At 42.2% G+C, this 27,514-nt stretch overlaps 1 protein-coding gene across 9 annotated transcripts in view; it reads left to right on the forward strand.

Moving 5' to 3' along the window:
* Window positions 1–21,169, forward strand: part of LOC110530912 (utrophin) — a 169,406-nt gene extending 148,237 nt beyond the window's left edge. For 4 of the 9 annotated variants that reach the window (XM_036985443.1, XM_036985446.1, XM_036985441.1 and 1 more), the window contains 5 exons: window positions 10,360–10,542; window positions 11,158–11,404; window positions 15,805–15,989; window positions 17,897–17,922; window positions 19,840–21,169. In XM_036985443.1, coding sequence (XP_036841338.1) covers window positions 10,360–10,542; window positions 11,158–11,404; window positions 15,805–15,989; window positions 17,897–17,922; window positions 19,840–19,967 — 769 coding nt within the window. In that variant the 3' untranslated portion in view covers window positions 19,968–21,169. Of the gene's footprint in view, window positions 1–10,359; window positions 10,543–11,157; window positions 11,405–11,747; window positions 15,990–17,896; window positions 17,923–19,839 lie in introns of those variants that run through there. The other 5 variants (XM_036985444.1, XM_036985442.1, XM_036985447.1 and 2 more) reach the window with 4 other exon arrangements.
* The last annotated feature ends 6,345 nt before the right edge of the window (window positions 21,170–27,514 follow it).

Below are 27,514 nucleotides of genomic sequence, written 5' to 3' on the forward strand. Positions count from 1 at the left end.
CTGGTTCTTAATGCAACCGCTGTGTCAGATTTTTTTTTAACGTTACTGAAAAAGCCTAACATTGCAATAATCTGAGATGGCGCTCAGACGTAACAGTATTTCGCCGCCATGTTGGAGTCAACAGAAATATGAAATTACAACATAAATATTCCCTTACCTTTGATGATCTTTCATCAGAATGTGGTGCAAGGAGTCCTAGTTCCACAATAAATCGTTGTTTTGTTCCATCTTGTCCAATACTAGTGTCCAAGTAGCTGCATTTGCTGTCACTTTCAGCTCACGTGCCCAAAAATTGGCTGCTGGTCAAGGTAACTCGCACGAAAACTTCCAAAAGATATATTCCAGGTCGAATAAACTGGTCAAACTAAGTAGAGAATCAATCTACAGGATGTTATTATCATATATATCCAATAACGTTCCAACCGGATCATACGTTTTCATCTGGAGCCAAATGAAACAGCGGTAGCACCCACAGAGAAATGTGCCACAGGAAAATGGCATTCTGTCGGGACACTGACTATTTCCCCTCCCATTCGGTCAAAGTTCACAGCAAATGCTCCATTCCACTTTCTACTGAATGAAGACATCTAGTGGAAGGCGTAGGAAGTGCTTCCAGATCCATATCTTGTTGGGAAAGGAGGGGGCGATGACGTCAAAGTTGTCCCAACTTTCAGAATTTCACTTCTTGTTTGGAAGATTGCCTGCCCTATGAGTTCTGTTATACTCACAGACATAATTCAAACAGTTTTAGAAACTTCAGAGTGTTTTCTATCCAATAGTAATAATAATATGCATATATTAGCAATCTAGGACAAAGTTTGATGCAGTTCACTATGGGCACGCAATTCATCCAAAGTGAAAATACTGCAATACTGTATCTATATCCACAGTAAAACGAGTTCGATATAACCTGAAAGGACGCTCAGCAAGGAAGAATCCACTGGTCCAAAACCAGCATAAAAAAAACAGACTACGGTTTGCAACTGCACATGGGGACAAAGATCGTACTTTTTGGAGAAATGTCCTCTGGACTGATGGAACAAAAATAGAACCAATTGGCCATAATGACCATCGTTATGTTTGGAGGAAGAAGGGGGAGGCTTGCTTGCCGAAGAACACTATTCCAACCGTGAAGCACGGAGGTGGCAGCATCATGTTGTGGGGGTGCTTTGTTGCAGGAGGGACTGGTGCACTTCACAAAATAGATGGCACCATGAGGTAGGAAAATGATGTGGATATATTGAAGCAACATTTCAAGACATCAGTCAGGAAGTTAAAGCTTGGTTGCAAATGGGTCTTCCAAATGAACAATGACCTCAAGCATACCTCCAAAGTTGTGACAAAATGGCTTAAGGACAACAAAGTCAAGGTATTGGATTGGCCATCACAAAACCTTGACCTCAATTACAGAGAACATTTGTGGGCAGAACTGAAAAAGCGTGTGCGAGCAAGGAGGCCTACAAACCTGACTCAGTTACACCAGCTCTGTCAGGAGGAATAGGCCAAAATTTACCCAACCTATTGTGGGAAGCTTGTGGAAGGCTACCTGAAATGCTTGGCCCAAGTTAAACAATCTATAGGCAATGCTACCAAATACTAACTGAGTGTATGAAAACTTTTAACCCACTGGGAATGTGATGAAAGAAATAAAAGCTGAAATAAATCATTCTCTCTACTATTATTCCTATTTCACATTCTTAAAATAAAGTGGTGATCCTAACTGACCTAAGACAGGGAATTTTTACTAGGATGGAATGTCAGGAATTGTGAAAAACTGAGTTTAAATGTATTTGGCTAAGGTGCATGTAAACCTCCGACTTCAACTGTATATTATGGCTAGATGTGTTTCTTGTAAACATGTCCTGGAGAGATTTAGCTCCATTCTCCACCTAGCTCTTATGTCATTGTCTATGGCTCAGTGATTTCAGGCATGGTACATATTCTATAACTGAAAGAAGATTGATAGATGACTGTCTTTGGGGTGAGAGTTGAGTATGTCAGGCGTGTGTGTGTGTGAGACTGTGTCTGTGTGCGTTCATGGGTGCATGGGTGCGTAGGCTCACATGTGAAGCTCTACTATGCTACTGAGCACTAATGGAAGCATCAATCACACCGTACAGAAAGGAGAAGAATAGAATTTCATACCTTCATAGCTTCATAGTACATTTATGCCATCATAGCTCATTCCATTCCTACACAACATCACAGCCCTTAGCCTTGAGGCAGACAGTCATTGATTGCACTGACTGACAAGTTCGACTCACTTCATCTAGTTGTGAATATCATGGAGAACCTGAATACATGTATGGCTACGGTATTCAGTAACATTTCTTGGCTCTTGTTTAACTTTATTTATTAGTACATTTTTGGGGGGCCCAACCACCACCTCTACTCTTCAGAGGACAAAAATAATCTATATTTTTTTCATTTTTTCAAACATGTACATTTTACACACATTTGACATATATTTTGTTTAAAAAAAATACAGCAATAATTAAAACAGTAGTTACTTAACAAGATTAAAGTAATTTGAAAGTTTGAAAAACATATCTAGACAGTACATTATACATCATGTTTTCAGTCCTAACTAATATATAGCACATGAGCTTTAAGACCCACTCCTCATCTACTCTCAGTCCATCTACACCTATTTCCGTAAATCTCATGACTTCCATGTGCCATATAATAACTCTGCTGTTATGTTGCACATACATTCTGAACCTGTCTAATCACATCGTATCTGCAGATTTTAAGTTAAAGATAAGTATTTTTTACTGAAAGTATTACTATATTGTTGGCTGATTGACTGTGTTCTTCCAAATCTCCCAACTGTGCTATTTGTAGGATTCATTTTAGATGAATTCCTGAATCTGTGACCAGAACCAAGTTACATAGGGCCAATATAAAAATAAGTGATGTAATGATTGTCTCTTCATAGCAAAATCTGCAGAAATTAGATGGTTGTATAACCAATATACAGCTGAAGTCGGAAGTTTACATACAGTTAGGTTGGAGTCATTAGAACTTGTTTTTAAACCACTCCACAAATGTCTTGTCAACAAACCATAATTTTGGCAAGTCAGTTAGGACATCTACTTTGTGCATGACACAAGTAATTTTTCCAACAATTATTTACAGACAGATTATTTCACTGTATCGCAATTCCAGTGGGTCAGAAGTTTACAAACACTAAGTTGACTGTGCCTTTAAACAGCTTGGAAAATTCCAGAAAAGTATGTCATGGCTTACAAGCTTCTGATAGGCGAATTGACATGACTTGAGTCAATTGGAGGTACACCTATGGGTGTATTTCAAGGCCTACCTTCACACCTCAGTGCCTCTTTGCTTGACATCATGGGAAAATCTAAATAAATCTGCCAAGACCTCAGAAAAAACATTGTAGACCGCCACAAGTCTGGTTCATCCTTTGGACCATTTCCAAATGCCAGAAGGTACCACGAACATCTGTACAGACTATAGTACGCAAGTACAAACACCATGGGACCACTCAGCCGTCGTATACAGTGGCTTCAAAGACGTGGCTTCATGTTTCCTGCCACAATTGCAGCAGGTCACTTTTCCACAACTTGTACACCTCTTTTTACTCCTGCAAACACTTGAAACATGTGCAAAAGCTTTACAGTGATTACACTGGTCTTGGAACAAACGCTCTGACTCTAGTTTATATATCCCAACTGCACTTAAGAAGGGAGAGATTCCATATCAAGAAACAAAAGAACAGATAGACTCTTCACTTTTTCTACATTCAACACACGATTCATCCAGCGAGCATAAATCACTCGAGGAATATTTTTAATCTCTGCAACATCGATTTGGCCATAATGACCATTGTTATGTTAGGAGGAAATAGGGGGAGGCTTGCAAGCTGAAGATCACCATCCCAACAGTGAAGCACTGGGGTGGCAGCATCATGTTGTGGGGGTGCTTTGCTGCAGGAGGGACTTGTGCACTTCACAAAATAGATGGCATCATGAGGTAGGAATATTATGTGGATATTGAAGGAACATCAAGACATCAGTCAGGAAGTTAAAGCTTGGTTGAAAATGGGTCTTTCAAATGGACGATGACCCCAAGCATACTTCCAAAGTTTTGGTAAAATGGCTTAAGGACAACAGTGTCAGATTTCAAAAAGGCATTACGGTGAAAGCAGACCATGTGATTAACTGAGGACAGCACCCCGCATACAAACACATGAAAATCATATTTCAACCAGCCAGGTACGACACAAAAGTCAGAAATAACAATATAATTCATGCCTTACCTTTGAAGATCTTCTTCTGTTGCCACTCAAATGCCCCAGAAACATCACAAATGGTCCTTTTGTTTGATCAATTCCTTCTTTATATTCCCAAAATGTCAATTTATTTTGAGCGTTTGATTCAGAAAATACAAAGGTTCCAACTCGCCCAACATGACTACAAAAGTTCCTAATCCAACTTTAGGTATCCTAAAATGTAAATAATCTATCAAATTTAAAACGGGATATACTGTGTTCAATACCGGACGAAAACAAAGTGAAACGCGTTCCAGGTCGCTTGCACCAAAAGACTTGAGTCCATCTGAGTGACACATGGAAAGAACAGGGCAGTCTAAAGACTGTTGACATCTAGTGGAATCAAGAGGAACTGCAAGCAGATTCCTATTAAAAAGGGCTTACCATAGAAAACTAATGGAAAACAGATTTACGTACAAAGAAAATCCCTGGATGGATTGTGCTTAGGGTTTCGCCTGCCAAATCAGTTATGTTATACTCACAGACATTATTGTAACAGTTTTCGAAACTTCAAAGTGTGTTCTATCCAAATCTAATAATAATATGCATATCCTTGCTTCTGGGCCTGAGTAGCAGGCAGTTTATTTTGGGCATGCTTTTCATCTGGACGTGAAAATACTGCCCCCTAGCCCAAAGAGGTTTTAACAAGAAGTTAAGCTTTATTTTGATGTATTTCACTTGTGATTTAGTGAAAGTGTTGGGGAATAATCAGAATTGGTTGGTAACATAGGTAAGATGTTTTATATTCATCATATGTTTGTAAGTTACTTCTCATCAGAATGTTATTTTTGTATAATACTGTGGGGGGGTTGCAGTATCTGTTCTATGTCAAGACTAAGTTGTTTGGGCCGGAAAGAGGGGAGAGGTCAAGCGTGTATCTCTTGGCTCCACAATGTCTGTGTGCCAGTCAGTGTGTCTCTGTGATCTTGGCAAGATAGGATGGATTTGATATATGCCTGTTGATATGGAGGATTGGTTTATGGATCTGAGTTTGAGAAAGGAGACAAAGCTGAACGATTTATTATGTCTATGCTGTCTGACTATGTGTGTTTTTTTTTCTATTAAAGGATCTGAGCTGCAATGTGTAAGGGACTCTCAGAGAATTCATTGATAGACATTGAATTGATCTGAGAGTCACAGGGTTGTGATAGAGCTCATATAATTAAAGATGCTCTCATGAGGAGGAAATTTCCACGACAAAAGTTAAATATTTATAATTCTGTAGTTTGAATTTTGCGCTCTGCAATTTCAACGGATGTTGACCAGGTGGGACGCTACCGTCCCACCTGCCCATAAGAAGTTAAACAATTTATATGCAATGCTACCAAATACTAATTGAGTGTTTGTAAGCTTCTGACCCACTGGGAATGTGATGAAGGAAATAAACGCTGAAATAAATCATTCTCTCTACTATTATTCTGACATTTCACATTCTTAAAATAAAGTGGTGATCCTAACTGACCTAAGACAGGGAATTTTTACTAGAATTAAATGTCAGGAATTGTGAAAAACAAAGTTAAATGTATTTGGCTAAGGTGCATGTAAACTTCCAACTTTACATAACATTCTGTTTGGCAAGAATTTGCATAATTTAAATTGAAAAACTCTTTAAGTTTTATTATTTTTCACCTTTATTTAACCAGGGAAGGGCAATTTGAGAACAAGTTCTCATTTACAACTGCTACCTGGCCAAGATAAAGCAAAGCAGTGCGACAAAAACAACACAGAGTTACACATGGGATAAACAAAAGTAAAGTCCATAACAATAGAAAAATCTATATACAATCTGAACAAATGGAGTATGGAGGTAAGGCAGTAAATAGGCCATAGTAAGCTGCTCAGAAAGCTGATGCTTAACGTTAGTGAGTGAGATATGTCTCCAACTTCAGCGATTTTTGCAATTTGTTCCAGTCATTGGCAGCGGACAACTGGAAGTTGAGGCGGCCAAAGGAGGTGTTGGCTCTGGGGAAGACCAGTGAGTTATACCTGCTGGAGCGTGTGCTACGGGTGGGTGTTGTTATGGGGACCAGTGAGCTGAGATAAGGTGGAGCTTTACATAGCAAAGACTGACCTGGAGCCATGGGTCTTACAGATGACCTGGAGACATAGAGACCTTATAAACCTGGGTCTGGCGACAAATATGTAGCGAGGGCCAGCCGACGAGAGCATACAGGTCGCGGTGGTGGGTGGTATATGGGGCTTTGGTGACAAAATGGATGGCACTGCGATAGACTGCATCCAGTTTGCTGAGTAGAGTGTTAGAGGCTATTTTGTAGGGTCCATTTAACAGACCCTCCGATTTGACACACTGAACTCTGAGAAGTAGTTGGTGAACCAGGCGAGGCAGTCATTTGAGAAACCAAGGCTGTTGATTCTGCTGATAAGAATACGGTGATTGACAGATTCGAAAGCCCTGGCCAGGTCGATGGACAGCTGCACTGTACTGTCTTTTATCGATGGTGCTTATGATAACGTTTAGTACTTTGAGTGTGGCTGAGGTGCACCCGTGACCAGCTCGGAAATCAAATTGCACAGTGGGATTTGAAATGGTCAGTGATATGTTTGGTAACTTCGCTTTCGAAGACTTTGGAAAGGCAGGGCAGGATGGATATACTGTAGGTCTGTATCAGTATGGGTCTAGAGTGTCACCCCCTTTTGAAGATGACCGTGGCAGCTTTTCAATCTTTAGAAATCTCGGACAATACGAAAGAGAGATTGAACAGACTTGTAATAGGGGTTGCAACAATTGCGGCGGATAATTTTAGAAAGAGAGTCCAGATTGTCTAGCCCAGCTGATTTGTACGGGTCCAGGTTTTGCAGCTCTTTCATAAGATCTGCTATCTGGATTTGGCTGAAGGAGAAGCTGCGGAGGCTTGGGCAAGTAGCTGTGGGATTCTGAGCTGTTGGCTGGGGTTGGGGTAGCCAGGAGTAAAGCATGGCCAGCCGTAGAGAAATGCTTGTTGAAATTCTCGATTATTGTGGTTTTATCGGTGGTGACAGTGCTTCCTAGCCTCAGTACAGTGGGCAGCTGGGAGGAGGTACTCTTATTCTCCATGGACTTTACGTTGTCCCAGAACTTTTTGTAGTTAGAGCTGCAGGATGCAAATTTCTGTTTGACAAAGCCATTGCTTTCCTAACTGCCTGTGTGTATTGGTTCCTGCCCTCCCTGAAAATGTGCATATTACAGGGACTATTCGATGCTAGTGCAGTACACCACAGGATGTTTTTGTGCTGGTCGAGGGCAGTCAGGTCTGGAGTGAACCAAGGGCTATATCTGTTCTTAGTTCTACGTGTTTTGAAAAGGGCATGCTTTTTAAGATGGTGAGGAAATTACTTTTAAAGAACAACCAGGCATCCTGTACTGTGTAGCCGAGTGTTTTGAAAGGGGCATGCTTTTTAAGATGCTGAGGAAATTCATTTTAAAGAACAACCAGGCATCAGCTGTGTAGCCAAGTGATCATAGGGTCCACTGAGCAGGCCGGGAGCTTCAGGGCTGGCCACTCAGTAGCAGCTAGCTAGCTGCGATGATCTGTAGTAATGGTCTAGAGCTTACGGCAGGAATCTGGTGATGTAGTGGAGAAAAGCAGTCCGGTATGCTCAGGGTTGATATCGCGCTGTGCAGACTGGCAGGTATTATCCAGGGTAAAAGCGGCTCAGCTAAAGCTAAAGGCCTGCTAGCAGTGGCTAACAATGACTAAATAGCTAGTAGCTAATTAGCTGGTTAGCATCTGATGGCTAGCTGCTGATGGAGGTTCTAGCTATAAGGTCTAAAAATAGCAGATCCGTATCACATTGGGTGAGGTGGGTTGCCGGAAGGCAACTGTGTCTGGGTTCTGAAATGTGGCTCCTGGGTGCTGTACATTAGGAGTTTGGCGCTGTGTTAGCCAGATGGTGTTTGCTTAGCCTAGCCATGCTAACAACACAGTTAGCAGCACATGCGCCAAGCCATGGCCCTGACCTTGCCATAGACAGACAATAACAGTCATTGCAGATGTTTTGTGTTGCATTTTTTGTTACAGCCTGATTTTAAAATGGATTAAATAGATTTTTTGGGGGGGTCACTGGCCTACACACAATAATACCCCATAATATCGAAGTTGAATTATGTTTTTAGATTATTATTATTACATTTTTTTATTAAAAAAAAAGCAATTACATTTTTGTCCTGAATAGAATGTGTTATGTTTTGGGCAAATCCAATACAACACATTACTGAGGAACAATCTCCATATTTTCAAACCTAGTGGTGTTTGCGTCATGTTATGGATATGATTGTCATCGGCAAGGACTAGGAGTTTTTTTAGGATAAAAATAAATGCTATAGAGCTAAGCACAGGCACAATCCTAGAGGAAAGCCTGGTTATGTGTGCTTTCTATAAGACACTGGGAGATGAATTCACCTTTCAGCAGGACTATAACCTTAAACACAAGGCCAAATCTACACTGGAGTTGCTTACCAAGAAGACCATGAATGTTCCTGAGTGGCAGGTTTACAATTTCTACTTGAAAATCTATAGCAAGACCTGAAAATGGTTGTCTAGCAATATTCAATAACCAATTTGATAGAGCTTGAATACTTTTTTAAAGAATAATGGCCAAATATTACATAATCCAGGTGTGGAAAACCCAGCCTCATCCAGAAAGACTCACAGCTGTTACAAATAATTGACTCAGGGGTGTGAATGCTTATATAAATGAGATACAGTATTTCTGTATTTCATTTTCAATTCATTTGCAGAAATGTCTAAAAATGTTTTCAATGTGGGGTATTGTGTGTAGATGGGTGAAAAACCGCAACAATTCAGGCTGTAACACAACACATTTTGGAATAAGTCCATGGGTATGAATACTTTCTGAAAGCACTGTAACTAGCCATCCAAGCCATAGAATGAGAATTGGATTGGCAATAGAAATTGTGAAAGGATGGATTGAATGTGTCCTGGGAGAGCCAACATGGCGTCTAGTTTCAATTAAAACCACTGCTTTCAAGTTGGCCAAATGGAAACAGTCTCTCTGGCTGTCAGTGTGGCTTTGGCGATGGATGGCACTTCCTGTGGTAATGGACAGGTGGCTGAATCATCCTACACCCCTCCATGCATGTGTGATGGTTTGTTGTGGTTTAATCCCTGGGCGTGTGTGTGTGTGTGTGTGGCGGGGGGGTTGAGTGAAGGTGACAGCTGTGGCTTAGGAAGACCTGTTACTGCATCTCAGATCATTCAAATATGACACAGGAAATCGTGGACCCATCCTTCCTTCTCTTTACATTTTTACATTTTAGTAATTGAGCAGACGCTCTTATCCAGAGCGATTTATAGTTAGTGTGTTTATTTTAAGATAGCTAGGTGGGGACAACCACATATCACATACAAACTACATTTTAAGGTAAAGTAGCTGAGAGGGGCTGAGTTGGAGTTGGGTTTGAGCATAGCCTGAAGGTAGGGGGGGGTAGTTCCTCTTGCTGTTGTGTAGGAAAGCACTCTTTCTCCCTGTCTGTCTCCTTTCTCCGACTCCCCTTCGCTCTCCCTCCTTTCTATCGCTCTCATGCGTTTATCTGATGGAGGAGATTGTCAGATCTGTGTTGCAGAGAGGATCTAGCTCCCAGCCATACAGTACAGTCCTTCAACAGCTAGCCAAAGCTAAAGTCAAAACCACTGAGCCCATGTTGTGGAACTACCAAAGACTATTTAGATAAACTCTTTGAACGTAAGCTTAGTTCGAGGTGGAGCACACTGTCACACAATCCATCTAATATAATGAAACTCTTGTAGAATGACAATAAGCACTGTATTTATTTATTACGTTTATTTGAGCAGCGACAATGTACATCAAAACATAAGTCTCAGATGTGAGAAGTGATGTGTTGTACCAGATTTAGCTAACAGCTCATTTACATGTGCAGTTCCCGTGCAGGTGAATATATAAACATGAAAACATTATATCCAACAGACAGTATACATACATACATAAGACATATTAAAAACGGAGGTCAGGACATACAGACACATTTCAAATCAAAAGTCAAGACATAACCCGTAAAAGTCATGCAGTTAATTAATATTGATTAGTTTCTCTTCTCTCTCCCACAGGGATGATGAACATGCTATGATCCTGCAGTATTGCCAGAACCTAGGGGGGGAGGTGTCTCCCAGCAGCCAGCCCCAGAGCCCTGCCCAGATCCTACAGGCCGTGGAGAGAGAGGAGCGGGGAGAGCTGGAGCGAATCATCCAGCGTCTGGAGGACGAGCAGTGGTAAGGGATAGGTTGTCTTACCAAAAGTGATGCCCAGTGTCTTCTTCTCATAGTTCCTCATCTCTTCTCGCTCTCTCTTTACCCTAGACAAACGTTCACACACACACATACACACTGTCACCTCAGGGTGTCTCAGTCAGCTCTCTCTCTCTCTCTCTCCCCCCTCTTTGAATAGTAAATTGGGGTAGTGTAAGGTTAGCGATGACTGCATTCTATTATATTTGGAGCTGCTGTGTCTTTCTCTCTGTCTGAGGCAGTGGCTGTGTCTGTGATTTAGCTCTGCTCACAGTCTGCTCTATGAGCCAGGCTATAAACGCCAGCTAAATTAATAATACAGTCAGTCTGGAGCCTACGGCTCTATACACACAGATAAAAACAGGGCCAGGACCTCTTTGTACAGTGGCTTTAGATAAGATTTCACTGAGACAGAGAAGGGGTAGAGGGAGATTCTAGTAGTACTATTGGGCTCATCATACAGTATGTGTGGGCACGATTGTGTAGTGACTGTGTGTATGTATGTGTGTGCTTGTGTGTCTGCATGTGTGTGTGCGTCTGCATGTGCAGTGTGTCGGACTCCTGCATCTTCCTAAGCCTATCTCTGTGTGTCTCCCCAAGGACCCTGCAGAGGGAGTATGAGCAGCTGAAGGAGCAGCATGGAGGTCAGCGGGGGCCTGGTTCTGTGGGGCTCTGGGACCCTGAGGGGTCATCTCACCCCAGGGGTCCTGATGAGGCTGACCTGCTGGCTGAGGCCAAACTGCTCCGGCAGCACAAGGGCCGTCTGGAGGCCCGCATGCACATACTGGAGGAGCACAACAAACAGCTGGAGTCCCAGCTCCACCGGCTCAGACAGCTACTGCACCAGGTGGGGAACACATAGAGGGACACATACAGTATACGCACACACGGACACACACCAACTCAGACAGCTTGTTAGTGCAATATGTGTGTTGATAACACACACAGAGAGACAAACATGCATGTTCCAGCTGTGGCATTACTTCTATTGCACTGATCATGCAACAACAACAAAACATCCTTCTTAGCCTAGAAAGTGTCCTTGTTTGTTTTATAACTCATTCCTATAAAGTTAGAACCTGATCATATTGCAACCAGCCTCCTAATCCCTCCCTTTCCAGTAACCTATCCTTCTTTCCTCTGTGAATGCCTCGCCTGATGCTCAGTAAATTAGGATGATTTTCTTTTAGGTGTGTGGAAATAAAATCTCTCCAATCAAACAGAGTCAATCAGAGCAGATAACGGCAGGCAGGTAGGTTTTGACCCGGGGCCCTGGAGCTGAAAGCTGAGAGGCAAAGTATTAAGTAACCTCAGCCTGGGGGAGAAAAAGTGACTCGGCTGATTTTTAGGGGATTAGGGGCTCATTTAAACCTTGCAAGACACACACTCACAAACACACTCACACTCATGCACACACACACACCACAGCCCGGTATCTTACACAAACATGAACATCCAAGCATAGACACATCCACGCATACACAGAGTCCTCAGATATCCAGATCCTGACTCAGCCACAATGAACGTTATTATTTAATTTTTTTAACTGTACTACGTTGTTTGAAAGAGATTATAAATCATTCAAAAGATATACTAAGTCGTTCAAATGAGATTTATTTAAAAAATGTGCCTTCTGTAGTTCTCTGACATTCACAGAATATGTCACGGCTTCCGCCGAAGTTGATTCCTCTCCTTGTTCGGGCGGCGTTCGGCGGTCGGCATCTTCTGGTTTTCTAGCCGTCATTGATCCATTTTTCATTTTCCATTTGGTCTGTCTCGTCTTCCCACACACCTGGTTTCAATTCCATCATTACATGTTGTGTATTTAACCCTCTGCCCCCCCCCCCCCCCCCATGTCCCTGTTCGGAATTGTTTATTGAAAGTGCTTGTGCACGTTATTTCTGGTGTGCGACGGGTTTTGTACCCATTGTATTGATTGTTCTGTTTACGGTGATTTTTATTATTAAACTGCGCCGTTGTAACACAGTTTTTGCTCTCCTGCGCCTGACTTCTCTGCCAACAGTACGCACCCCTTACAGAATAAATGTTTATTAATCTTTTCAGCTCATCAATGTCAGTTTATGGCTAACCAAATGTGTCTGGATCTCTGAAGTGAGGCATAAGATAGATGTTCCTAATTGACAGGAAACATTTGAAAATGTATTCATTTTTTGGTTGCAGAAATGCCTTCTTGAACCTTAATGACAAACTCATAGGTGATCTGTAAATATGAATAAGTAATAATAATTACGGAGGATTCTTCCTGGCTACACTTGATTGGCTAAGACAATGGTGGGGCTGGTCATGCTGAGAAATGAGTCCTGATGGGTCTGCCATTCCACAGGCTACTGTCTAACAGAATGACTTTGATAGGGGTGGGGGCCAAAGAAGATCTGAATTCCTCATGAGGGGCCGCAGTGGCTCACAGGGTCTGCGTACCCACATCCATACCCGCACATGCAGTCAGGGCTGGCCCTAGCCTTTTGGGGGAACCCTCACCTTGCGATCAAAACTATTTAGCTGCTCCCCTCTTGACAGCTGAGAAATTCTATTCATTTTTCCAAGGGGCTGAGAGAAAATGCAGTTTTAAAGCAAATTTGTGAAATGAAATTCTACAAATTTTACCATAGTGTGGAGAGAAATACTTTTCCATGTGAAATAAGTTTTAAATGTGACGTCTGAGTGAGCGTGACAAAAACAAATGATGGCCCAACAGTCGGAAATTTGACCATGATTACTACAAGTTAGCTAGCTATAGCTAGCTAAAATGTTATGGGTGTCATGAGTTAATTGAGTGACAGTCAGTGACTGACATAACGGGATAAACTGCTGATGCACAACCACATTTCGAAAATGCAAATTGAGTATTCATTATACTATTTTCAACTCTCAAAAGTTGTGACACCGACGGAGTCTTTATTATTACATTTGTGTGTGGGGGGGGGGGGGGGGTTGACCATGCGGGCTGCCAGTTGCCCATCCCTGGTCTACGCTATGATTTGTTGGCTTTTACCAATGTATCTTTAGTATTAAAATGTTACTGATACATTGATCTGACTGCTATACTGTATTTCATATTCAACACTATCTCATGTGGCATACTATAAGGAATCACTCATAGTAGATATTAACAAAATAGGTCAGGCAATGTCTGGCTGTGAAGCTGAATCATAAGAGTATAATTACAACAGACCCATTACATCCTCTGCCTCCTTAAATCCCATGTAGACTCCTGTCGGTGAGGGATATTTGCGCCAAATCGCACAAACTACACATGAAGGCAAGACTCTTCTTTTCCCTCGTCCCAGTCTCTCTCCCTTCAGTGCCCACTCCAACACCAGTCGATATGCAACCAGCCTGTATTGACTGCAAACAAATATAAGTTATTTGTGAATAGCTAAATACAAGTAATCTAATAACAAGAAACAATTTGATTTGAGTGCAATTATAAAGCACAAGTTATCAATAGATTATCTTCTTTATATTTTGTTACTTTGTGCTGGGACAAGCAAGAATAATGTCACTTACTTGATAGATAGGTGTCCATTCAGTCCAGCAGGTATGAGCTGCTTCTTCCAGTTTTATTTTCAACTCCAGGATTGATGAGCACAGAAAAGTCTTCGAGGTTTTTACACAATCTCTGGGTGTGCTGCTATCTTTGCTGTAGATATCAAGCCCCCCAATCTATGGCATAACAAGTCCCACTCTGTGCAGCACAAACACTCATCGTTGGTTGCCATGGGTTGACAAGCCCCGCAATTGCACCACCACTCCCCCTCAGACCTGGTATTTGCCACTGCTCCTGGTAGCTCGGCTACAGGCTCCGTTGATTCAGCCTCATTCTGTGTTGCTCAGCGTCGAATAAATATGGCTCTGTATAAAAAAAGATATCTTAAAGTCCGACATGATTTGCCAATACGAAGAAAGCTAGCTACTTTAGCTGCTACAGTACGCAACAGCTGTCTGTCTCCTGGGAGTTTTGTTTACAAAACCCCAGCAAGCCTTGCAGGAAGAGAGCGTAGGCAGAACACAAAGTAGTCCGTAAATGAGGAAGTTGATAGAATTTTATTTCTTAAATTATCAGCACAGTTAACTGGTGTTTAAAATATTGATAGCTATGTATAGCTTTGTAAGACCTTAAATGACAAACCACCCAGTTTAGGAGTAGTAAGAAGAGGAGAAGCTGGGCTAATGATATGCTACCTTCAACTTCCTTCAAATTGCACACAGAGACATAAAAATGGATCCATGATTTCGTCTGTAGAAAATTACCCAAAATACCAATGTAGGCCTCTAAATCCGAATCAATTGTAATAAACGCTAAACAAAACATAAGATATTTTGTACTGCATGTTCAGGTTTTATTAGAGAGCTCTGTGTAGTCAGTGCAATTTTCAGTGAACCCTACAGACATTGTGTGAATGCTCTGGAGAGGTTTCCATCACGTTAACCTTTAATACCGCTGGGGACTGAATAGGAGTTAGGAGACGAGCCAGAGATTGTACAGACGGGGAGAGAGGAGAGGAGCGAGGGATAGTATAGGCAGGCAGGCTAATTTGATTGTCTCTGGAAAGCTAAGGGGCATATTGGACTAGATAGTAAATGTCAGTGGATATCAGGTGCCCTGTTCTGTGTGCGTGCGTGTTCATACATTCATGCTTTTACTGCATTGATGAACTGTCAAGTTTGCTTGAAGATCCTTAAAAACATGTTGAGTATGCTGTCTTACAGTATTAACTTTGTTTATCCATTTTATTGGTATTATGTCTCTCTCTTTTTCATGGTAACTAAAATACCTTAGCCAAGTACACAACATGGATTCACAGAAGTTTCTAAGCCAGTTCCCCATGAAATAATTACACTTTGTCATGACTAAAAGTAATCGAATTAAACTAACAAGAATCCAAACCCTTAGATATTTAGCGGAACTCAAAGACATGGAGTGACGGTGTTTGACACAAATTGGGACAGGGTAATAGACACATGTAAATATTACTACACGTGATGACATATTTGATCCCAGCCACATCGTGTCACACTGTGTGGTATTTCTTTGTATGTGACTGATGATTTCTATGCAGAGCAATATTTTGTTTGATGCCTCCACAAGTGAAGTATGCCACTATAAATAATGAAGAGTGAGGACTCCATGTTTTAGTAATGATGCTTGTCCTTGTCTCTCTCCCTCCTTGTTCTTTACTTTTCTTTCTGACTTTGTTCTTGTTTTTCTCTCGATTCTTCTGTTAGCCTCTTCTCGTCTTACTTGATCCTCAATCCCTTTTCTTTTGTTTTTTCCCCTCCTCCCTTGCCCTCTTTACTACTCCATCTATCTTTCATCGTTTTTCCTCTCTCTCAGCCGGAGATGGACTCCAGGGTGAATGGAGTGTCGTCCCCCAGCATGCAAGAACGAAGGGCCCTCACCGAAAACACAGGTCGGTTCGACACACACACACACACACACACACACACACACACACACAGTGTGTTAAACTGTTTGTGTGTGTTTAAGATGAGCTGTTGTACCACTCACACAACAGAAGCTCTGACAAGGCAGACGTCTTGGAACAGATCAACACCACTTATCCTGAGTGCAGTCGTAAATCCTCTAACTCTACCTCCCTCTCATCTTTTCTCTGTTTACTTCCCTCTGCTCTTACATTTTCCTGGGAGTTTAGTGAAAAGTAATCTACAGGGTGCTGTGTGGGTATCAATACTGGTTTTACTGCTCACTTGGCAGGCACAATGACTCAAAGATTTCAACAATGATCTCAACAACACGAATAGATAAACTCAGCAAAAAAAGAAACGTCCCTTTTTCAGGACCCTGTCTTTCAAAGACAATTCGTAAAAATCCAAATAACTTCACAGATCTTCATTGTAAAGGGTTTAAACACTTTTTCTCATGCTTGTTCAATAAGCAATTAATGAACATGCACCTGTGGAACAGTCGTTAAGACAACTAACAGCTTACAGACGGTAGGCAATTAAGGTCACAGTTATGAAAACTTAGGACACTAATGAGGCCTTTCTGCTGACTCTAAACAACACCAAAATAAAGATGCCCAGGGTCCCTGCTCATTTGCGTGAACGTGCCTTGGGCATGCTGCAAGGAGGCATGAGGACTGCAGATGTGGCCAGGGCAATAAATTGCAATTGCAGACAGCGCTACAGGGAGGCAGGACGGGCAGCTGATCGACAGCTGATCATGCTCGCAGTGGCAGACCACATCACATGTAGCAAGACCTGCACAGGATCGGTACATTCGAACATCACACCTGCGGGACAGGTACAGGATGGCAACAACAACTGCCCGAGTTACACCAGGAACGCACAATCCCTCCATCAGTGTTCAGACTGTCCGCAATAGGCTGAGAGAGGCTGGACTGAGGGCTTGTAGGCCTGTTGTAAGGCAGGTCCTCACCAGACATCACTGGCAACAACGTTGCCTATGGGCACAAACCCACCATCGCTGGACCAGACAGGACTGGCAAAACGTGGGATGACTGGCAAAAAGTGCTCTTCTCAGAAAAGTTGCGTTTTTTTCTCAGGAATGAGCGTTAGACCGAGGCCTGTACTCTGGAGCAGGATTAGGAGGTGGATGGTCCGTCATGGTCTGGGGTGGTGTGTCACAGCATCATCGGACTGAGCTTGTTGTCATTGCGGGCAATCTCAATGCATTGCGTTACAAGGAAGACATCCTCCTCCCTCATGTGATACCCTTCTTGCAGGCTCATCCTGACATGACCCTCCAGTATGACAATGCCACCAGCCATACTGCTTGTTCTGTGCGTGATTTCCTGCAAGACAGGAATGTCAGTGTTCTGCCATAGCCAGCAAAGAGCCCAGATCTCAATCCCATTGAGCACGTCTGGGACCTGTTGGATCGGAGGGTGAGGGCTAGGGCCACCCCCCCCAGAAATGTCCAGGAACTTTCAGGTGCCTTGGTGGAAGAGTGGGGTAACAGCTCACAGCAAGAACTGGCAAATCTGGTGCAGTCCATGAGGAAGAGATGCACTGCAATACTTAATGCAGCTGGTGGCCACACCAGATACTGACTGTTACTTTTGTTTTTGACCCCCCCCCTTTTTTTCAGGGACACATTATTCAATTTCTGTTAGTCACATGTCTGTGGAACTTGTTCCGTTCATGTCTCAGTTGTTGAATCTTGCTATGTTCATACAAATATTTAAGTTTGCTGAAAATAAACGCAGTTGACAGTGAGAGGGCGTTTCTTTTTTCGCTGAGTTTACTTGTGTGTGTGTGTAGGAGCAGTGTTGGTGCAGGGAGAGGGTCAATATTGTGTTTTCTTCTCACAAAGTTGTTTCTGCTTTTCTTGTAGCTTCAAGCCTCTCCTCGAGACCACAGGTAATCTATATTTCTCATCACTCTGCATAATATCCGCTGCACTCAGGATCTGATAGGAGGAAATTAGCTGGGGCTCATTTCGTAAAGGGTGAATGTGCAAATGAGAAAAACAGGTATACTGCCGCTAGCTACTTGGCATGCATTCCAACTGTTCAATGAACTGAATGTACAAGAGATTCAGGCACTCTCTGGAGGAGAATGGCAGTTGTGTGCTCATCAAGGGCAGTAGATTAGGACAAAGGGGAGGGAGTAACAAAACACACAGAAAATAAAATAGATCACTGAAATGTACTTGTATATGGAGGCAGAGATGGATTCTGAGGCGCTGTAGACCAGCAGCACAAGTTTACTGCTGTTACTCTAATTACTGTGTCGTCTTCTCTGTCTCTCTCTCCCACCCTCTCTCTCTCTCGCCTAATAACATCTCAGCTCATCTCAACTCTTCCCATTGCCTTACAGTCAGTTAAACCATTTATTTGTTACGTAGTAGTATTTGGCCGCTCCGTCACAAGAGACAATTTCTTTTCCCTCGCCAGTATTTTCTTTTTCCCTTGATGTCCATTATGTTAGCCAGTGCTATCAGATTTTTTTTCACAGATTTAATTAAACCTGGGTCAGTTTTGGTATTTATGTCCTCTTAATATGCACCCATAGTCAACACACATTTGCCACTTATCTCTTTTATTCCCTCCTTTCTTATCTATACTGATGGATTCTGACTTCTACACTTGAAAATATGAAATATCCTTATTCATGTCACTGAGGGAGAGAGGGGAATGTAGAACGACAACATTTGAGAGAAATAAGCTTTTTGTGCATATGGAACATTTCTTGGAGTATTTCAGCTCTTGAAACATGGGACCAACACTTTACATGTTGTGTTCATATTTTTGTTCAGTGTAACTCTATTATAAGTAGTTATTGTAAATTCCTCTATTCCCAGAGTGTGATTGAATAGGTTGAAATGTCCATTCAGATCCCAGCCTCTTGTTCCGAGGCGACGCCGGTGTTACATTTAAAAGCCTGTCCCAGAATCCTTAGTGCCCATCTGCGTCCCTTATGTCTCCTGTCTCCTCTCTCTAAATGGGTTGTGAAGGGCTTGAGAGACTGCCAGTCGGTTTGCCAACATGCCCTGATTGCATTTTAAGAGCCTCTGATACTTTATATGCTGATGTGCGTGGTTTATATCAAAACACAGCAAAATATATTTATTTTCTATGCATCCCTGAACTCTCATTCCCTCCCCATATAGAAATAACTGTGGGTAGACACATTTATTTTGTCTTCTTTTGTGTCACGGCTGTCGTAAGAACGGGACCAAGGCGCAGCGGATGTTGAGTTCCACATATTCAATTCAAAGAGAAACTTAAACAAAACAAAATATATAAAACCGAACACCTAAACGTGACTACGTGGTGCACCTGCACAAACCCAAAACAATATCCCACAAACACAGGTGGGAAAATTATCTACTTAAATATGATCCCAATTAGAGACAACGATTACCAGCTGCCTCGAATCATACAAAACACCAACATAGAAAATATAAACTAGAAAACAACATAGAAATTATAAACTAGAATACCCCCTAGTCACGTTAGAATAACCCCTACACATTAAGCAGAGCAAATACACTCTTTCAAAATGTCACGCCCTGACCATAGAGAGCCCTTGTTTCTCTATGGTCAGGGCGTGACATTTTGAAAGAGTGTATTTGACCTCAGTGATTATTCTGACAGAGAAATGTATTTACCCAGAGATAAGGAGGAGACACTTTTTGATCTTGATCATTTTTGACCTGTCTGACAACTTTGTTTAGTATAGCTAATTAGTGTGCATGTGTGTGCTCACCAGTGTGTGTGTGTGTGTATGTGGATGGTCTGCTATGTAATGTGTGTGTTTTATCTCTGTTTTCAGGTGATGTGAGGACCCTCAGAAAGTTCCTTTCGGAGAGACAGAAACATTCCCAAACACACAGCTTATACGCTCTCCCTTTTCTGGGGGACAGACGGAGAGCTAGAGCCCCTAGCAAGAGACCTCCCTAAAACCCAAAGACATACAGAACTTTACTGCTATTACCACGTCGTCATCGTCTAGTACTATGCAAAATGTACATTTTATGAACTGTAGATTGCACCTGGAGTCGGTTAAACATTTGTCAGTGATTTGTTTGTTTGTTGATTGTTATGGAGTTCGGGGGCTTTGTATAAGAGCATATGCTTTTTGGGATTTTTTTTGTTGCTTTTGTTTTGTTCTGCTTAAACTGGGAATCAAACTGTTTACATTGTTGTTATTCCACTGCCTCCCTCTGCTTGTACCCTCTGCCGTCTCCACGATGGACATGTTCACTGTTTTTCTCTCTGATTTGGGAAAGAGAAGGCCCAATTTAAGATTATCGCCTCAAATTATCATTTTAGACAATCGGCTCTGTGTCAGTCCTTGAAGCTTCACGTTTGTTTTTGAAAACATTTTTCCTCTTCAAAGCGTTAATAATGCTTTTCTGTCGGAGTTGTCATGCCGGCCGCAATTGCAATGTAAACTTAACCCCTTCTGTGCCTATACAGTTGTCACTCCAAGTGTGGCAGACTGGTTTAACGTTGTAGTAATTCATTTGGATTGTTGTATTAAGGCGAGATAGTGGAAACAATAAATTAATTGAATTTAAAGCTGTTCAGAAATAATCGGGTTTGTAAGTGACAATTGTAAGAGGTCATTGTGTAGAATAGTTTTATAAATCGATGTAAAAAAAAATAATAAGAAAGCCATGATTGCCTTGCTACCTCAGACGCAAACACCTTTTCATTTGCGTGGTCTGTAACTTGTTTCATTGCAATTTTACTGTACTCGTGACAAGAAAACGAACCGAAAAACATTCTAAGTGTGTTGCTTATAGATGTGTACTGCTTTGGGGAGATACCTAGTAGACAAAACACATCCCATTACTTTACCACCGATGGGTCTGTGGCCTGCTGCCCATCATCAGTATACCGTGTCTGTATGTGTTGATTTTCCCCTGTCAGACCTCTAGCACTGGTCTCTCTCAGAGTTATGTGTCGTGTTTTGTGCTTTGCTATCCTGTAAAACTTGTTCGTTTTAATAACACTCCTATAACCTCCTCCAACTATGTCTTTGGACTGATGATAGAGATGAAGATGATGGTATTGCCTGAGGTATGCGGTGTAAATTGACAACACTTCATGTAATATGGCTAAGTATGTTTTATTCTAAATACATTTTTATAACAGCTGTTCTTTCTGTGGACTCTTGATTCAAGGACGTATTAACAATGTGTGCTTCCCAAGAATTATACATTTGGTCTGCTCTACAAGCCGGCAACTGTGTTAGTCTTATAATACAAAACAACAAGTGTGAAAAACGGCGAGATCCTTTATGGTGTTGTTTGCAGTACAAATGTCCAACGTATGTTTAAACAGTTAGGCAATCAAGTGACATTGTGAATACTGAATAGTGTCACTAGGATTGTTGTCAGTTTGTCACAGACAACCCAGTAGATATTACTTTCTAATGTGAAGCATTCTATCACCATTCATACATTTTTTAAGCAAGCACATATGTAAAGTTGTTTCCCCTCCCTCCTTGCAAACGTCTCATCAGGAAAATATTACCCAGGATTCAATGCCGTCCCATGGCAGGCATCCATAATGGTTATGATGAAAATGGTCCTCGTTATGAGCAGAAATCTGCCACGTCGCCAGGCGCCCAGCGCGGGCTTCATCATTATTATTTATCAGAGAAATTGATTGCACAGCATGAGGTTCTGTCATTATAGTAATGTTACCAGAGGAAGGCGCTGAGCGGGAACTGAGAGAACAAATGAATGATGGGAAGTAGTTAGCCAACAAACCCAGCTTCCATCCTTCCACATGCAGTCCTCTGTTACCCCATACCAAAAAACTTATTTCACCAGATTATTACTCACAAGCAGAAGCATTCATCACTTATTCCTGTACACCCTTTTATTTAAAGAGTATATGTCCAATTAATGTTGTTGGAGGTGGGATTCATCTTGGTCATATAAATGGCGTTGAAACTGTTCATGTATGCTCATTGCTTTGCACGCCATTTGTATTATTTTTGATAGAGATTAGTTTATCAATCACTTCCTTCTTCCCTTCAATTCTTCGTCTTTCCTTTCTTCCACCTAATTTCTGTCTCTCCATCCGTCCTCCTTTCCTTCCTTCCCTCCTTTCCAAGGTTATCATGACACATCCTAAATGCTGTCATGTAAAAGCAACGTGGTGGAAACCTAACCCCTCACTTAATTTCTCACACCAGCATAGTGCTCAGCCAGAGAAAAGGAGTACTCCGACTTTAACGGTACTCAGACCAATCCCTTGATAATTTTCTTCATGATGATCTTGATCAAATCTATTTGTAGAGCGGCCAGCATGTACCCCAGAGTCACTAATTAGTTTAAGTAGTGCAGCTAGAATATCTGCATGCTGGCAAGTGTGAGCTTCATTTCTTCTCCAGTGGCACTCGACTGGTCAGCCTTCGTCCTACAGTTCAATATGTGTACATTTAACCTTTATTTTCCCTGGTAAGTTGACTGAGAACACATTATTTGCAGCAACGGCCTGGAGAATAGTTACAGGGTAGAGGTAGGGGAATGAATGAGCCGATTGGAAGCTGGGTATGATTAGGTGGAACAGCAGCCTCCGTATAGTAGTGTATAGTAAGTAGAGCAAGGAGTAAGTCTTTCAACTGCTTAGGCACTGTTCAAATAGAGATATTTCATCCTCCAATGTCCCAGGGTGTGTCAATTAGTCAAACACACCCAGTTTGTACCCTAGTGATGTTCACACTTGTAAAGGTAAATACATTATTAATACAGTAAGTTATGAACTTGTGTACCCAGAGGAGGGTCCTCACTGTGTTCAGTACCACTGACCATTAATTAAAAGCCAAGGCCGAGGCATAGCCGGAACAACTTGTTTAGTGTCCATGGCTCCCCTGAAAGGATGCAGTTTGAGAAGTTCAATAACGGAATTGCTCATGCTTAGTTTGCATGCGTTGAAATGTCGCAGAAAACGTCTTGCCATCCAATCTGATGCTAAAGTGACAAGACGTTCAAGCTCAGCCTTGGAAACATGCTTTGACCTTTCTGCTAAAGGTAAGCTAATCTTGGCTAGCTAGCTGACATCCATGGATGAATACGTCATGCTCACATTCTACAACAGTGTAGCATAGCAGTAAACCTGGACCAGTCATAATCTGCTAACCGGTAGTTTCAGAGGATTGTAGTGCTGCTTGTATATGACTCTGTCATGGTGTAGCGTGAACCCAGCTTGGCAGTTAGATCAAACATCCTCCTACATCATCATCTCAGTCCCTCAATAAGGGCATTCAAACAACGACGGTCCAATTTAATTAATTTGTTATTATTTTCCTGGTGTGTCACAATCTGTTTGTACTAAATGTCTTTGTTACTAAGTAAAACAAAAAAACAACAACCTCTCTGCTTTTCCCTCAACTTCCTCAGCTGTCTCCCTACGGTCTTGCTGTGAAGTTGCCAGTCGTCATGGCGGTTCCAGCGAAGGGGCCTGGAAGGGAGGGGGAAATGTTTGGTTTTTTTGCCCTACGTGGTACAGCTCGCACGCTGGCCTCCTCTCTGACCGTCTCCTTTGAGCTGTGTGTGTGTGTGTGTGTGTGTGTGTGTGTGTGTGTGTGTGTGTGTGTGTGTGTGTGTGTGTGTGTGTGTGTGTGTGTGTGTGTGGTGTGGTGTGGTGTGGTGTGTAGTGGCGGCGACAGTGGTTTTGGCCTCCTGGCACGGAGGAGGGACAGATGCAGTGAGAGAGGGAGGGAAAAAGAGGTTGGTGTGGGCTGGAAACCTGCAGGATAGAGGGAGGGGGAAGGATAGAGAGAGGGAGGGAGAGATACATAAGGAAAGAGGGAGTGAAGGAGAAAGATGGTGTTGGGGTGACAGAGACAGGATACTATACGGTGAGACGGGGTGTGAAGACAGGGAAACTTTAAAGTAAAGTCCCTGAGTCACCTTAAATGAATAAGTAGCTTAATATGCAGTTACTCTGCAAAGTGCTGGTACATAAATCGACTGACTGTATAGAGCAGCGGTGGCATTAGCTGCATCTTTGCCTCGCTCTGTGCGGTCTCTTACTTTACTGTCTTGTGAAGTTCTGTTAATGGGTGAACACTGCCCTGAGGACGATGCGCCCAGTGAGACTGGCTTTGGCTGGCTGCTACACAGACCATGTTTATCATAGTCAGAGTCGGCATGTTTAGCTAAAGGCCTTAAATAAAGGGAGGTAGACAGATCTGGGGAGGGGAGAGAGGGAACTAACACATCCCACTCTTCAGATATATCACTGCTGCCTAATGCACTTCATTAACACTCCTACTAATATGACAAAGTGCAGACAGAGTTCCAGTCACACACAGCCACCAAGCTGCTGCTTTAGCATAAATCACACTCATCTACTCATTTCTCTTTTCTCTCATTCCCATTCATTTCTAGCACTGTGCCGCTTTCACCCTTTTCTCTTAAATTAATGTTCTCACTCGCCACACCTCTTGTGCTTTCTCTTCTTAATAATGTGTTTTTCCTCAGTTCTCTATCCATTATTCCCATTTCTCCTCCTTTCTATCACGCTCATCATCTTTCCTTTCCTCTCTCTCTCTACTGTGCCCTCTGATTCACACGCTAACTGAGCCATTAGCACTAGCAATCACCCACACATTTTTCATCCCACTTTTACAAGATGATTGCATTGCCCCTTTTACAGACACACACAGACACATCTTCCCTGCAGCCATGATAGATCTATAGAGTTTTAAAAAAAATAAAAAATAAACGGTTTAATTCTACTCCTCTTCTCTTCTGTCATGGCACTTTTCCTACCGCCGAGCACAGGCCTGGAGCTAATGGGGGGAGTCAAATATAAATCAGTGTGTCGGGGGTGGAGGCATTTGGGAGGGGTGGGGGATCAGTCAGAACCTCCATAGCGCCATTACAGTATGGGTCATTAGCTAGGCTCTGATATTTGGCATCACGGGGCTGCCGCCACCATACCGCTAGCATGCGCAAATCACACCAATAAACAACAACATGCCTTTATTTACTTTCTGTTTATTCCCCTTTTTCTCCCATGTTCATGCCGTGGCATTCCCGGCTGCAAAGGGTGACCTGGGCCTGGAGCTGTAAACTTAAAGATTGACTGTCATGACTTGTTCTATCATTACAAAAGAAAAGGATTCAGGCAAGTGATGAATAATTACTGTTATGGATCAGTGAACTATAACATTATTGATAGTTCACGGATGATTTCTGGCAACTCTTAAGTTCTGAGGATAATTATTCAAAGAAATACGTTTTGGCCAACATTGAAAGTGTCTGTTTTGTGTTTAGTCCCAGTTTGTTTTACTAAGTCATGTTGACAAAAATTAAGCAATCCTAAAGCGATAGAATGCGAAACTTCTGAATTCAATAACAAGCTTTTGCATAATAAACCTTATTTCTGCTGGGAGAAGGCCTGCTGCTGATCAGTCTTCTTAGATAGATGTATTAAACCACACACCAATTTAGCTCTGTAGGCCCTGTTCATAGAGATCCTATTAAATTACTAGAGGGGCTATGACATAAACCCCCCAAAATGGAGTGGAAATTTCAGCCAAATAGACATTTTCAACTGTCAAAACAATAACACGTTCTATATGCACGTGCAACCAAGAGGTTACCCAGTAAACATCCGGCATTAGCACAAAGTTCGTATTTCTCAATCCAACCAAAAATGGAACAAACAAGTTATATACACACATTGACTTATTGCTACCAGATCAACAAAACAAAATCATCAGACAACATTTATTTTCCGTTTATTATCCGTTTGCTCTGGTGGTGCTACATTTGGCTACCACAACAAATAACCACAGAGCTATTGTGATCTGACCATGACTCCATTTAGCTCCTCCCTTCCTATAGGCAGAAACTCAAACAGGATGCACCCGTGCTAAGAAATATTCAACGCTGGTCTGACCAATCGGAATCCCCGCTTCAAGCTAGATTTGATCACGAGGACTGGGACATGTTCCAGGTAGCCTCAGAGAATAATATCGACGTATACGCTGATTTGAAGAGTGAGTTTATAAGGAAGTGCATTGGAGATGTTGTACCCACTGTGATGGATGGCGGCATTTGCGCAAAACCTTGTCCGGGAGCAAGACGTCAGTGTCTGGTGTTCCCTTGGTAATATGTGATTGTCTGTAGACCTTGCAGCATATGTCTTGTGTATGAGGGTTTGAATTGACACTCCACTTTGAACTGACATTTTGCCTGTTTGTTTGACTTACGGAGTGAATAACTACACTGTTTGTATTCGACCATATTTTCAGTCACCTTGCGATGGTTAAATGCGGTGGTTTGCGCTTTCAGTTTTGCACGAATGCTGCCATCTATCCACGGTTTCTGGTTTGGATAGGTTGTAATAGTCACTGTGAGAACAACATCCCCTATACGCTTCCTGATGAACTCAGTCACCGTGTCCGTGTATACGTCAATATTATTCTCAGAGGCTACCCGGAATATAAAAGTGGGGTTGTGATAGCGGAGCGAATGAGGATGTGTTCAACCCTCAGTTCCGAAACTTCTTTAGCCGTTTGTTTTTTTGTATTTAAAAGTGTGCTTTGTAGCTAAGTCTCAAGTTTAACCAGGATCGGATCCTCTCATTGCCTCATTTGGACTACACATCTCAAAACAATCTTGAAGCATGGATTCCGATTGGTCAGCCTAGCATTGAATAGACCTTAGCATGGGTACTTCCTGTTTGAGTTTCTGCCTATAGGAAGGCAGGGCAGGGCAGACTTGTAGGTATCCCGGAAGGGGGAGTAGCAATGGTCGAGTGTTTTCCCAGAGTGAGTAGTATAGTCAATGTGTTGATAGAACTTCGGTAGCGTTTTCCTCAAATGTTCTTTGTTAAAATCCCCAGCTACAATAAATGCGACCTCAGAATATGTGGTTTCCAGTTTGCATGAAGTCCAGTGTAGTTCCTTGAGGGAAGTTGTGGTATTGGCTTGAGGGGGAATATACATGTGGGAGGTAATACGGTCTGAATTTGATTGTGAGGTATTCTAGGTCAGGTAAACAAAAGGATTTGATTTGCTGTATGTTATCACAATCACACCATGTTAAGTTAATGAAACATACACCACACCTTTCTTCTTCCCAGAGAGTTCTTTATTCCTGTCTATGTGATGTACTAAGTTCCACCCTGTATGGACGGGGACAGAATATCCCTAGAGAGCCATGATTGCGTGAAACAGAGTATTTTGTAGTCCCTGATGTCTTTCTAGAAGGAGATCCTCACCCTGAGCTCATCTACTTTATTGTAGACTTAACATTAGCGATAATATACTCAGAAATCCACTCCAAATACCTCTTCTCTGCCGGTGGTGTCTTGGATTAGCATCTGGGATAAGTTCAATTGCCCTGTGAACAAAGATTCCAATTAGGGAAAGATGTATTTCTGGTCGTAATGCTGGTGAGTTACCGCCACTCTGATATCCCAAAGTTATTTCCGGCTGTATGGAATAACACTAAAAACCTTCTGGGCTAATA

Source organism: Oncorhynchus mykiss, chromosome 8, assembly GCF_013265735.2.
Source record: "Oncorhynchus mykiss isolate Arlee chromosome 8, USDA_OmykA_1.1, whole genome shotgun sequence".
In the NCBI taxonomy this organism is placed as follows: Eukaryota; Metazoa; Chordata; class Actinopteri; order Salmoniformes; family Salmonidae; genus Oncorhynchus; species Oncorhynchus mykiss.